The following is a 14,210-nucleotide window of genomic DNA, read 5'->3' as shown; positions in this document are numbered from 1 at the left end:
CAGATTCTGAAAGACCCCTGTCTTGGATCTCCTGCATTACATCTAGTTTGGATAATATGCCTCATAAATTGATGTGCCTATGTTCTGTTATGATTTTTTTTTTGGGGGGGGGGGGGATGCAGTTAGCAGAAGTTGCCAGTTACCTCTATTACCATAAGTCTACTAAAATGCACTTCCTACACAAACTGCTCTCCCATCCATGACCATATATCTGAGTTCTATAGAGAAGAATAGCTGGAGGAGGTGGCAGAGATTTTAGCAGACTAACAGCAGGAAGGGAAGATTTAGTTTAAGAGCTGAGTTTTTCCTCCCACTAATTGCATCATTTAAAAAAAAGGGTTGGAGAAAAGAGACACGGAACTCTATTTTGCTTCTAGTCTGGCTCTTAGAAGTAGAAATTATCTGGAGACAGCTGATTGCAGAGTGCATTTGTTGCATTAATATTTGACTTATCAAAAACTGAGAAATCCAATGGCACGAACAAACCTCTAGACAATTAGCAGAGGATTTAATATAAAATATTATGGCAATCCTTGCCTTAGTGGTCAGAGTGTCAGCCGTATAATGCAGTCCTAAACCAGAAAGCTCAGAAGTGGATGACATTGAGTTCAGTGGGATTTACTCCTTGGTAAGTGTATTTAGATTTAATTGGGGAAGACGGAAGCAGTTTGCTAATAAGTATATTTAGGAAGTATGTTTGGCCTTAGTCTGACTAGAGACATTTTTTCCCTTCAAAATCTGTTGGTTCAATTGCTTATACAATGGAAGATTCATTTCCTTCTATTAGCCTGGGATTTATTGACCTAGCTGTCACTTCTCTTTATTGAATTTATTATTTATGTACTCCGATTATACCCTGCCTTTCTCCCCAATGGGGACTACAAGTGGGTGACTTTGTCCTTCTTTCCTCCATTTTATCCTTGTAAGAACCCTGCGAGGTAGACTAGTATGAGAGTGTGTGACTGGCCCAAGGTCACCCAAATTTCATGCCAGAGTGGGGATTTGAATCTGGGTCTCCCAGATCCTATCCCAGTGCTAACCACTACACCACATAATGTAGTGCCAAGGTTGGGCAAAGGCAGGAAGATGAAGTTTTCCCAGACATCCTGCCACAAAAATGAACTTTCTAGCCAACAATATTACAACCAAAACTGATCATGACCAGGCTTCCAGCACTTCTTTAGGGATACTATTATAGACTAAAATGATCAGTTTGAATTGAAAGGATCAGTTTTTGGCAATTTTGCTTTGCCCAGAATTTCCATTTGTACAGGAAGGCAACCTTCCTGATTTCTGGAGGGGAACAAAAAATCTATACAATTGCAACTGCTGCATCCTGGAAACCTGGTAAATAGCAAAAGTGCCTTCTCAGCAACAGCCACAAATCTGTATTTCCCTGGACGGTTATGTTCTTCTGGAATCCCTGCACACCTTTACAGTGCTCACCGTCGAAGTCAGGAGAAGCAGGGAACATTACTGGTCTGTGTGATGTTTGGTGCCCCTGTTTGGCGATTTAATAAATAAAGGCACATTTGAAAGGAGGGCTTTGTTTTTGTGAAGGTTTGCTAATTTCTTCCTTTTCCAAACTCACTTTGCAATGTACCGTATATACTCGTGTATAAGTCGACCCGCATATAAGTCGAGGCACCTAATTTTACCACAAAAAGCTGGGAAAACTTATTGACTCGCGTATAAGTCGAGGATGGGAAATGCAGCAGCTGCTGGTAAATTTCAAAAATAAAAATAGATACCAATAAAATTACATCAATTGAGGCATCAGTAGGTTAAATGTTTTTGAATATTTATTTCAAAGAAAAACAGTAAACTGGCTCTGTAAGTGGAAAAGAGGGTCAACAAGAACAATATGGTATCAACAATAGCTTTAAAAGTACAAAAACCTTAGCTCAATCAGCAACCAAGCTAAAACACAAGAGTTAAAATCCTTCAAAACTGGATTCCTCATCATCATCTGTATGTCCAAATGTAACCCAACTTAGATTTTAAGAGGGATATTATCAGAAATGGGAAATCTACTATTAGCTTCCATTGTAAACAATGGGGGATGGGGCACCCTTTTGGGGATCAATAACTTTGGATCCTCTGACCCAAACTTCGCCAAACCTGGCTGGTATCATAAAGAGACTCTCCTGATGAGACCAGCCAGGTTTGGTGAAGTTTGGTTCAGAGGGTCCAAAGTTATGGACCCTCAAAAGGGTAGCCCCATCTACTAATAACTCCCATTGAAAACAATGGGGAATGGGGGCACCTCCTTTGGGGGTCCATAACTTTGGACCCCCTGAACCAAACTTTACCAAACTTGGCTGGTATTACTTTGCCTGCTGGCCTGCAAAGTAAAAACACACAAAAATTTTAATGACCCACATATAAGTCGAGGGGAACTTTTTCAGCATTAAAAATGTGCTGAAAAATTCGACTTATACATGAGTATATACGGTAAGTTTTTTGGCTCACATGTTGAGAACTGCCCAATCCTGCCTTCCCCTAAGTATTCTCAGACTGGGTTTTGACATTCTCTCTGTGTTCACACCCAAAGGTCAGAATATCTGTGCTGAATCATGTCAAAATCTCGAATTTGAATACATTATGCAAAGCTTGCACATTTTGGTTGAACAATGATAAAAAGGAGATTGGGGATCCCAGGAATGGAATTGGATCCCCTTCAATTTCATTTCTGGTTGTCGGGGAGAAATTGACTGACTGCGCTTGGGGTTTTGCCTGTAACTAGGAGATTTAAGAATTCTCTCTTTAAAAATATAAAACCTGTATTTTCAAGGTTTAGCAGTACTTTCTTAAAAACGAGCAAAAATGTAGCCAGTCAAGACCTCTTATTTATACTATTTGATGATACACAGATTGCCAGGAATTTCCTACCCCAAAGCATTTCCATTATAAATGGTCTCATGTGAGTTTTGTTTTTAGGGGCGAAAAAGTTGTGAAGAAATGTATGGCCCTTTCTACACTGTGGAAAGGGCGCCTCTCCACCGGCAGAAATTATGCCGGTGGAGGGGAGGGGGCTGTTGGCACGGGAGCAGCCCCCGCAGAGGCCAGCACAGAAGAGGCGGTTCCGCATGGAGCCGCCGCTTTTCCGTCCCCCTCCCCACTCACCTCGTCCTCCAGCGTCGGTCTGGAGGGCTGCAGGGACCTGCCCATGCTGCCCTCCGACCTCCAGGGGTCAGAGGGCAGCATGGGCGCATCTCAGCAGCCCTCCAGGCCGATGCTGGAGGGACCGAGGTGAAGTGGGGATTCGGAAAAGACGGGCAGCTTGCTTCTTCACACCGTGCTGGATGGGAAGGCGGGCGCTTTCCAAAACCACCCTTTGGGAAGGGGAGAGGTGAGTAAAGCAGCCTTCACGCCACTCAGGAGGCCATTGACAGGAGGCCCGGCGCTGCTGTGTTGCAGCAGCGTTGCCTGTGCAAACAGCTGCCCAGGGACGGCATTTTTGCCATCCCTGGGCCACTGTAAATGGCCCGTGCGGAAAGGGCCTATGTTAGGAAATGAGGAAGAATGTTGACAATGTGAAGCGTTACCCTTCTGAAAGTATTTTTTTCAATCTCCATAAATCTGTACTGAGTATAAATTATTATTTTCAAAACATCATCTTGAAATTATTGTGTTCTTTTGAATATGCTTAAGATATATCTAAATCATTCAGATTTCAAGCTTCACAACTCCTGAGTGAATATATCACAGAGAAGGAAGAGGAGCCAGCAGATGTGAAATAGGAAAGAAGTAGGGAATTATTAGGTAGCCTACTGGAGTGCTGGAGAATCTTAGATGTAGCTCTTAATACGCCAGAGAGACAGTTATCACATGCATGATGATTGGAACAACCACCACATCTGTTCACTTAATTAATTAAAACGTTCCTCAAAATGCCACTCAGTCCCTTTAGTGAATAGCATAGAAATTGACCCAGCGGGATTTCCAGCAATTTCAATTTCATTTTCCTAACTATGTCCCGTATAACGTTCTAACATGCTCCAGGTAGTGATAATTTTGGTAAGGTCTTCTAATGTTCTGTCTTCTCCTGCAATCCAAGGTTACACACTGGACTTTCACTGCAGCAAAAAAAACAAAACCCTACTTTTGGTCCCATTGGCTTCCTTTCTTCTTGTGAAGTAGAACAGCTATTCAATTCCCTTTCCGCTTCCTTTAGAGCCATCAGTTACTGTCTCTTGATTCAGTGTGCATTATACTTAATCAAGCAACACTAAAAGAAGGGGAACTGAGAGTAGGATTTCCATCCACCACTTCATATGTAATTGGACTGAGTCAGCTTTATCAAAAACTTTGAAAATAGCTTGGTTTATTCTCATCCAATTACAAGCCAGATTTGAAATTGTCACGCTTCTGATAATATCTGCTGCCAGAATAATTGCCAGATAAATATTTGGGCGGAAGGAGGAGTTTGTATCCAGGCTGGATTAAAATATAAATTGGAAACAAGCGCAGGGACTTCATGGCTTGCCTCACAATTAAGACAACGTGGGGCCTTTTGTTGCTGCTCCATGTTCCAAACCAGGATATTGCAAACTTGAGTGACATCATCATTTTCCTTATAACAAACATTTTTTTCCACCCAGACAAGGGATATCAGATTTCTGAACTGACAACTGATGTGGATGCAGATGTTCACCAAGATGTGCGTCCACGCAATGATTTGTGATTCTGGTTCCACTGAAATATAGTATGCATTTTTTAAAAATCATTTGTATTTATTTAATAAATTATGCTCCATATCCCTGTACTGTTTCCAAGGAGGGTTCCATAAAGAAAATTCTCATTAATAACAATAAAAACAGTAAAAATCAATCAATAACCAATATTAAAGCCAATAGACAAAATTAAGAGACACCCCCATTCCTCAAATATAAAATAATTATTTAAACCAGCAGTATCCAATATTGTTTCATCAGCAACAATGCAACAAGAAAATCAGAAGAATTCCTGGGTAAGTTTTAAAAAAATTCACTTGGCTTCTAAAGTTCCTAAAGCTTGGCACCAAGTAAATTCTAAGGACTTCTGCAATCAAGAAGGTATAACACTTATGAGACCGCCTCTTCCAATATGTTCCCCAAAAAGTGCTGCACTAATCTTGACCCAATCACCTGGCAATCACTGGTTCGAGACATATCCTGCTGTCCTCAACAAGATCCAAGGCTTTTCTAGTCTTGACACTGACTTGTTGAACTCTCTGTTGAGTGATACCCAGGCCCTGCAGGATTTAATTCAGTTCCACAGGGCCTGTGAGACAGCGATGTTTCTTTTTTTTTAATTTTTGATAATTTTATTGGCAATTCAACATAAATCTGACATACAGTATTTAGATACTTTTAAGTAGATATTGTTTATTTGAAATGTATTTGTAATATTTTAGAAATATAGTATGCATTTTTTGATGGTAATAAGAACATGTATTTCCATCTGGGCCACTGGCTATTGTACACAGGTAGAGGGCATTACCCTGAAGTTTGATAATTTTATGTCTGAAATTGTTAGGCACACTGTAAGCAGGTATTAGCCTTTTTCTTGATTATTCTATGGTTGTAAGGCCATGGGAAAAGTGCGTTCTTTGACTATAATGGAGGCATCCATTTGTGATTCTTTCATACCTCCTAAGTATGTGCTTGGATAAGTCTTCAGTGAAACAAATTGTCTTTTGCCAGTTAATATGTCTATTCTAGACCATCTAACTGATTTGGAATTGTCTACTCTGAATGGCAGCAGATCTTCATTCCAGCATGGCATAGTTGTTCAGAGTGGTGGATTCTAATCTTTAGAATCGTGTTTGATTCCCCACTCCTCCACATGAGCGGCGGACCTCTTCTTCTCCTTCTTCTTCACCTTCTCCTCCTCTTCCTCCCCATACTTGAGATCCTTTAAGCTATTGATGCTAAGGACTGAATGCAGGGCATTTTGCATGCATAGCAGGTGCTCCTCTACTGAACTGCAGCTCCTCATCAATTCTTTCCTCTGCATAACAACAAAAAGACAGTATGGTCTATAAACTACTTATATCAAAGTAATTAATTTAAGCTAGTTTACTATGATTTGTTTCAGCAGAGATTGTTGTATAGTTGTTACAGAAAATAACATCTTGATTGTTAACTGGAACATAAAGAAGTACAGCATGTGATACATTAATTTTCTCTTTCAGACATCGGATCTCTAAATCTAAGTTCAGGTAAGCAACCTTTTAAAAGTTTGTTAACCATTGGTGTTTATGCAAATATTCCACGCATCTCTTGGGTGTTGTAAATAGCAGTCATTTGCCGTGGCACACTTCTAACTTCATATTTTGATCAGTAGGCTAGTTGAATACTTCCTTTACCATTTTTGCATGACACAACAACTGATTATTATTTGGCAAAGCGGAAATATGTTGACAAGACAACCTTCTGTGTGGCACCCCCTTTGACAAAACTACAAAATCATGAAGTTGTGGAAAGAAAGTGGTCATCAGAATGAACTTATAGATTGTAGGGGTATTATATACTTTCAACTGCTCATACATTAATTAATACCATAAGTTGTTATCTGGTAAGTATGAGTGTGGGAAAAGCATGGGTTTATATAGTAAGATTTTGCTATATGATCCACATGATGTTTATAACATATTATTTTATGGGCTGGTGATCTAGAACATGGTTTGTGCCTATCCTTGTTTTTAGAATGAAATAGATGGGAATATCCGAACAGGATTTACATCCCATTTTACATATGCATTGTACAACACACACATACCCTCCAAAAATCAGCTTTATTATCCAGGGGCCAAGTGTTGCTTGGAAACTGGTTGCTAAGCGAGCTAAATTCTGAAGGGTTAGAGATGTATAATTAGCTTTAAATACTTTGTGTGGTTAGTAATTACCCTCAGAAATCACTGCGGCACTGGGGGAGAGGCAGTATGTTCCAGGAAAGCAAATCATAACGTGACATTGCGCTCCCAGACTTTGTCAGCAAATATTTATTTATTTATTCGATTTGATAAACCGCCCTACCCCCAGAGGGCTCAGTAACTAAGTTGCTGAACCCTGGTAACAAGGTCATAGAAAATAATTTTGGACAAGAGAGGTGGGCTTTTTGGTGGGCAGTACCTGGGTGGGTGTCGAAATTCTGAATAGTTACAATTTATGTATCACAAGAACGACACCGGATCAACTTTTCCAGTGGCTTCACCAGGCCGTGATCAAACATGGAGCTATATAAGAGAGATAGGTCAATGAAGTAGCTATGTGTGTAAATTGCCATCGAGTTACATGTGACTTATGGCTGGCCCAGCAAGGGGCTTTCAAAGCAAATAAGAAGCAGAGGTGGATTGCCATTGCCTTCCTCTGCAGGGTGGTCTCCCTTCCAAGATATGACTAAATTGGGCCTTACCATGCGGCCTTCCCTTCTGAGATAGCTGTAGCTGCTAATAAATCAAGTTCTAGCCTCCTAGCACCTCACTACATCTGGCCTCCCACTTTTGGACTGAAGAGCCCATTCACAGAACTGAATCTTGCAGTTCTAAATCAGCAACACAGGATGGTTCTCTGTTAGGTTCTATAAGAAGCATATAGGAAAATGAGAAACAGCCTCAAGCTACTGCTCATGAAACCAAAAGGTATGTGGGTGTGCACATGCAAAAAAGATTTTGCTGGCTTACTACAAACACAAGTGTTCACATTATGTGAGACAGTAGGCTTTTATAGTTGTTGTAATCCATAAAAACGTCTTGCTACTCAGAAATGAAAAAAGAAAAAACCTGGGGGTTGGGGGTTGGAATGCTGCAGATGGCTTTAGCAGACATTGTGATGCCTTGTCCCTGACTGTAAACCTATGCACACTGCAATGTGCACATTGCTGCTGTGTCATACGACATAAGCCACACTAAACAAACCACAATCTTCCCACATTTCCAAGAAAGACTCAGAGTGTACTAGCAAGACTCTATGAACATGGCAGAATCGTTGGACAGTTGCTCTGAAAAAGGTTCAAATGTGCCTTCCCCTGTCCCCTTGCTTGCAAACATTCAGTACAGGTAGTTGAGCCAAGCTTGAACTGGAAGTTTTGAGCTGCTTCAGAGAGCTTTGTGAAATATTTTGTGCAGTCATAATCACAGCTGCCTCATTTGGAGTTCCCTTAAAACACACACATACGCACACATTTTCCTGGTTTTCTTTTCTCCTTTTCAAGCCGCTACTGGCGCAGATGGAATCGATTCTGCAGACGAAAGTGTCGAGCTGCTGTCAAATCCAATGTGTTCTACTGGCTAGTGATCTTCCTTGTGTTTCTCAACACCCTCACCATCGCCTCTGAACATTACAATCAGTCAGACTGGCTCACTGAAGTCCAAGGTAAGAAGAGGCACATGACTCTGTTTTATTGATTTGTGTGTTGGCTTTTGTTTTTGTACTGCAAACATGAGTAGACATAATTTTACAAATAAATGAATCTATATGATTACAAGTGACCTAAACTAAACTGATTGTAATTGTTACAGTGACCCATTCTGCACAGCACAAATAAGACATCCTGAAAACACAAAAAAGGCATCTTGCAGAGGAAGTCTGCACAACTTTTTCCCCCAAGACGTCCTCAGGACATTTTATTTTTGCTCAAGATGTCTTTTTTTTGAAGACACTTAAAAGATTAATTTTTTTGGCCAAGTTGTCCGCAAGACATTTCCCGCTATTCTGTGCGGGATGCAGCTCCTGAGATGTCTTCTTTCTCCCACCTGATCGCTCAGACCACCCACACCTTTCTTCCCTTCCTGTTTTGATTCTCTGATGGCTGCCATTTTAGGTGGATTCTCCGCCTACCATTTTGCGAAGTTCCCTAAGCTCATTCTGTCGTTTCCAAAACACACATTTTCTCCTCTGCCACCTGTCCTTTCCACCATTTCCCTCCTAAGAGAACAGAAATGCATTCATAATTGCCTTCCCCTCAAATTACATCGTTGAATCCCCCCCCCCTTTTCATTTTGTTTGTTTAAACTTTAAAACTACGGAGCTTCACAGCATTGCAGCCATGATGGGGTGTTTGTAAGGGGACGGGGCAGATTCTTGTGGTTAAAATTCTTATTTACCATATATACTCGAGTATAAGCTGACCCAAATATAAGCTGAGGCACCTAATTTTACCACAAAAAACTGGGAAACTTATTGACTCGAATATAAGTCTTCGAACTTGACTCAGTAGCAGCTAAAAAACAGAAGATTTGGGAACAAGATGAGATAAAGTTGCTTAACAGGGTTTGCAGTAGGGATGAGCAGCTTTCCAGCACTCTAGGAACACAAACGAGCCACTGTTTTCTTCCAAAGGTAGAATAATTCTGGGATTCGTAGCCATGCCAGCCTAAACTTTGCTCCAAAGAAAGTCTTTGTCTTCAACAACATTAGTATTTGGCAGTAAACTACTATATGAAGAATTGTATTCATCTAGAATGCAACGCACCAATAACCCTTACGAGAGAAATGCCTCGGTTTCTTTTAACACACACACACACAGCACACCTTGTTTAGCTGTATTATGATTTAATTTTGTTGTACACTGCCCAGAGCCCTTCAGGGATAGGGCAGTAATCAAAACCAAACAAACAATCAATCAATCAATCAATCAATAATGCTATGCAGGCTGTGCTTACAGCTTGTTTTTACGGCTCTCTGGTGAGTTAGAAAAAAAGCAGCAACATGCTTACCGGATCCCCACAGCTCCAGCTCCAGCCGCCATCTTGTAATTACCATATATACTCAAGTATAAGCCGAAGGGGGCTTTTTCAGCATAAAAATGTGCTGGAAAAAGCCGGCTTATACTCGAGGATATACGGTATTCTCATTTATTATTACTACGAATAAAGAATAGATTATACTTTTTTCCCAATAGGGAAAGGGGGTGCGGAATTCTGAGAATTGTTACATCACTATATTGTTGCAGAGAAAAAGGGGAGGGGGTTGCCCAATCATGTCTGGTGTACAAAGTAGCCACCAATTGGAACTCCTCTTTTATATGAGGGCGGTAACTATTGTGTAGTTTGGACTGTGCCTGGGCCAGTCAACCATTTTGCGGTGGTTCTTCAGGAGGCAAGAAGATTGTTATGGGTAACTAACAGAGAGGCAGATAGAAATGACTAGTGACAGCAGCAGGAATTCTCGGAGTCGAGGGTTAGCTCAGGACTTGGAACCAGTAACACAGAGAGTATTGCTAAGAAGCCAATGCAATATGGAGATCTATGGAAGGGTGTCCAGGAAGATGGCATTGAGAGTGTACTACAGAAAGCAGAGGAGCACTGCAGAAAAATCAAGGCTCTCGAATATGAGTACAAGAGGATTGTGTCACAACTCAGAATCTGGGAACAACCCAACAACTTATCCCTTCTTCAGTGAGCTGCAACGGATCCTTGGGGGAGGGGCAGGCTTGCTTCCCTGCCCCAAGAGTGGCAAGGAGCCTAAATCTAAGAGTGGAGGTTGGTGCAGCTCCCCAGAACCTGGTCTGCACCCCTGGATCAGAGGACTTATTCTCCTACAATCTTTCCACCATCAATGAGGAGGACATTTGACCCAGCAGCCCATCAGAATCAGGTAAGGAGAACCACCTCTCCTTTTTTCCCAATATTCCACATTGAGGCTTCAGGTAACACAGTATTAATGTTCTTGCCTTTATTTTCCCAGAACCAGGTCCTTCAACCAGTGCATGGGCACAAAGGGCTGCTCAGCCTGCTGCCGCCACCGCCGCCACTGCCGCCGCCGCTGCTGCTGCTGATGCCACCCAATTGAGGAATTGATTGTTGGAGGGGCACAGGAAAGTATGTTATATTCTCATGTGATGTCACATTTACTACTTATACCTCCATTCCACTGAGACACATTTACATAGCACATTGCAAGGGTTCCCAACCTCCTGGTGGGGGCTGGAGCTCTCTTGGGATCACAACTGACTTGAGTGTGAACTGTTTGGGTGGGGATGACAGGGGGGGTTGTACCTTCCTTTCTGCAAATTGGGGGAGGGGGGAGAAAATCAAGATGTTGGATGCTCTGATTTAAAATCAAACATGCCCACCTGTGCAGCAAAAGCCTATTTTACACATTCTGGATTGATATGGGCAGAGTTGCCAAAGAACAACTCTTCAAAACAACCTCTGACACCTGCAGGAGGGGGTGTATGTCAAGAGTGCTCCTCATTCAAGCTTGCTGTGGGGTTGCTGTGGTGTGGGGGAAGAGATGCTGCATGCTTTGGTTTAAAATCAAATGTGCTCACCAGTGCTGAAGGAGCCTCTTTTACACATTGATCCATTCTTGCTTTTTATTCATGTGGTGTTTTTTCACACGTTTACTTTGTCAGGGACTGGATCGGATGTTGCAGGGGGAGACAAGAGAGAACAGGAAGGACGCAACAGAGCAACCACATAAGAAGAAGAGCATGATTAGCACCTCCACAGTCCCATTATGTCCCTCTGCACTTTTGCTACTCTATCCAGGGTGATTTGACCCATTGTGGGCAGGACAATGGAAAGGAGCCATAATCTGATGTCAGAAGCTGTGGAGGCCATCAAAACCTAAACAGGGATTATGGTCCAGAAGCCGTCATAGCAGACCAGACAACAGTACCCTGTTGCTAACACTGTCCCTTCTTGATAATTAATCTCTTATTTCCCTTGATACTTCCTTCCCCGAGTCGCACCAGCCATGGAAGACACAGTCAGGCCCCCCAACAACAAAGATTTCAAGTCAATGTCCCATCTGAGGGCCCTTGTCCAAATGTCCATCAACAAATTCTCCCCAATCTCACTGGACAGCAACACCCTGCACATGTTCTGCCTCCACACTCCTATCCATGCCTCTTCTGACTCCTCCATCTCCAATGTCTCTTAGAACGTTCCAGATATGGCAACCAGGGTATCCTCTCCTATCCATACCCGCTCTGAATCCTCCACTACCTATGTCTCTTAGAACATTCCAGATATGGCAACCACGGTATCCTCTCCTATCCATACCCGCTCTGAATCCTCCACTACCTATGTCTCTTAGAACATTCCGGATATGGCAACCACAGTATCCTCTCCTATCCATACAATACTCCTCAGCTCTTTGGAATCCTTCCACTACCTATTGTCTCTTAGGAACATTCCTAGTGATATGGCAAATTCAATGCAGTATCCTCTCCTATCCATACCCGCTCTGAATCCTCCACTACCTATGTCTCTTAGAACATTCCGGATATGGCAACCACAGTATCCTCTCCTATCCATGCCCCTTACAAACCCTGTACCTCCCACATCCCTTGGAACATGCTATACATGGCATTCGGGGACCCACAAGATTTTAACTTGTCTGAAAAAAAATAGAAAAAAAATAGAAAATCTCAATCTGTAAACCTCGCTCTGAGTACAGGCATGGGGAAATGAGTCAGAAAAAAAGGAAGCAAATGGACCTTTGAGAAGTCAAAGCCCAGCTCCCCCACCCAGATATATTAAGCTCAGCACACTTCACCTGTTTTGTTAAGATGTTGAAGTTGCTGTTTCCACTTACAACTCTACTGTTTTGTTGATGGTTTCTAAAAAATGATTGATTTTGTGGATGTTTCTGGCTTGTAGTGGGGTGTGGGCTGAAATTGTTTGCCTGGGCACAATGCTTTGACATTAAAATGTTTTTATACTGTTAACTAGTTTAAATGTTTTTATACTGTTAACTAGTTTAAAATGGACAAGTTACAAAATAAAGGCACGTGTTAACTATTTACATAGAAGACTTATCAGAACAATTTACAAGCTATATTTAAACACATTATCAGCAAAACACTACAAATTTTCCAGCCTGTCCAGCCACTGCTGTGTTGCTCTGAAGCTCTGCTCAAGCTCAATTACAGCTTTCTTGAGGAGCCTCTGCTGTCCGCAGCATCTCTCCAGCCTTCTGAGATGCCTGCGAAGGTTCTCAATTGGAAGACGCAAACATTCGATCAGGTATTACAAAAGCAACATTTCCAGGAGGTACCCACGCTTCCTGTGGATGGTGTATTTACAGAACGAAAGGGGTTTTCTCTGGAAGTTGAGCTCATTCAGTGGGTGCTGGCTGCTAGAAGAAAAGTCCCCTGACTGCTCTCCCTCCTCCTGGGGGCTTGATTAGGGTGGGACAGTTGAGGGTCCTCAAAGAATGCAGCGAAAAGGTAATGTTCAGAGAGCTGAAGACTCCATTCCTTCAGTGATCAAGGAGGGACAAGTAGACTGTGCATTTTGAGGGTGAACACGTGGCTGGGGGGGGGGGGGGATGGGGCCATGCCCTGTGCCAACAGCCTGATCGTGATTTGCTAAGAAAATGTTATCATTCTCACATAGCTGAGGATCTCTGCAAATTGGGTGGAGAATAGGCTATCTTCACCTGGCTGAGCCTCCTTGTCCTGAGTGGACGCCTCCTGGGTGGTGGTCATGGGCTGCTTTCCTTCTTCAGGATCTGTGTGGAGAAGTTATTGGAAGAAATGATGAGGGCTCAAGGTTCACGCCAGGATTGCGTTCAGTCTGCAGGCTAACACATTCCACCCATCAACCATGTGCACAGCACACCAGCACACTCCTCGGTTTCTTCAGATATTATGTCAGTTTACTCAGAGAGTGCCTTCCTTTACAATGGGGCAATTCTGGGCATACATCACAGCAAGAGATTGGCTCACCTTCTTTGAATCTCACACTGTACAATTCTCGAATGATTAATGATGTTGGGAATAGCTGGAAACAAGCACAGTTACAATGCATTCTCAAAGACCTCTCAGAAAAGGTGGCGAGGTCCTTTGAAAGGCAGCTTCATATTTCAGCCTTCCAGAGATGTGGCACCTTGCTGAGACTTACCTGAACCCAGATCCACCTCCTGCTTCTCACCCTCCTCTCCCTCCTGGTCTGTAGCGGCCACCTGCCCTCTTCCTCTCCATGCCATCGCTAGGGAGAAAAGAAGGTGGGAAAACGAAGGTGAACATTTGGCAATGCTTGTCTTCAATATAAAAGCGACACATAGACCTAAAAATTAATGTGCACAGTCTCAGTTGGGGTTGGGAGATGTGGTATTTGCACTCATGGTGGGCAGAAAGGCTGTTCATTTTCTGTGTAAGATGTTTTATTTATTAATTTTATTTATTTCTTCGACTTTTATACCGCCCACCCCCAGAGGGCTCTGGACATTTTTTCAAGTGTCTTTTTTGTGCCATGCAGAATGGGCCAGTGT

At 42.4% G+C, this 14,210-nt stretch overlaps 1 protein-coding gene across 6 annotated transcripts in view; it reads left to right on the top strand.

The window, feature by feature from the left end:
- Nucleotides 1-14,210, top strand: part of CACNA1C (calcium voltage-gated channel subunit alpha1 C) — a 563,646-nt gene that overhangs the window by 401,335 nt on the left and 148,101 nt on the right. For all 6 annotated transcript variants that reach the window (XM_048499569.1, XM_048499568.1, XM_048499567.1 and 3 more), the window contains exons 11-12: nt 6,179-6,205; nt 8,200-8,360. In XM_048499569.1, coding sequence (XP_048355526.1) covers nt 6,179-6,205; nt 8,200-8,360 — 188 coding nt within the window. The remainder of the gene's footprint in view (nt 1-6,178; nt 6,206-8,199; nt 8,361-14,210) is intronic.

This window comes from Sphaerodactylus townsendi, linkage group LG06 (genome assembly GCF_021028975.2).
Source record: "Sphaerodactylus townsendi isolate TG3544 linkage group LG06, MPM_Stown_v2.3, whole genome shotgun sequence".
Lineage (NCBI taxonomy): Eukaryota > Metazoa > Chordata > Lepidosauria > Squamata > Sphaerodactylidae > Sphaerodactylus > Sphaerodactylus townsendi.
The sequence above is the reverse complement of the archived record's forward strand: the minus strand, read 5'-3'. Positions and strand labels throughout refer to the sequence as shown.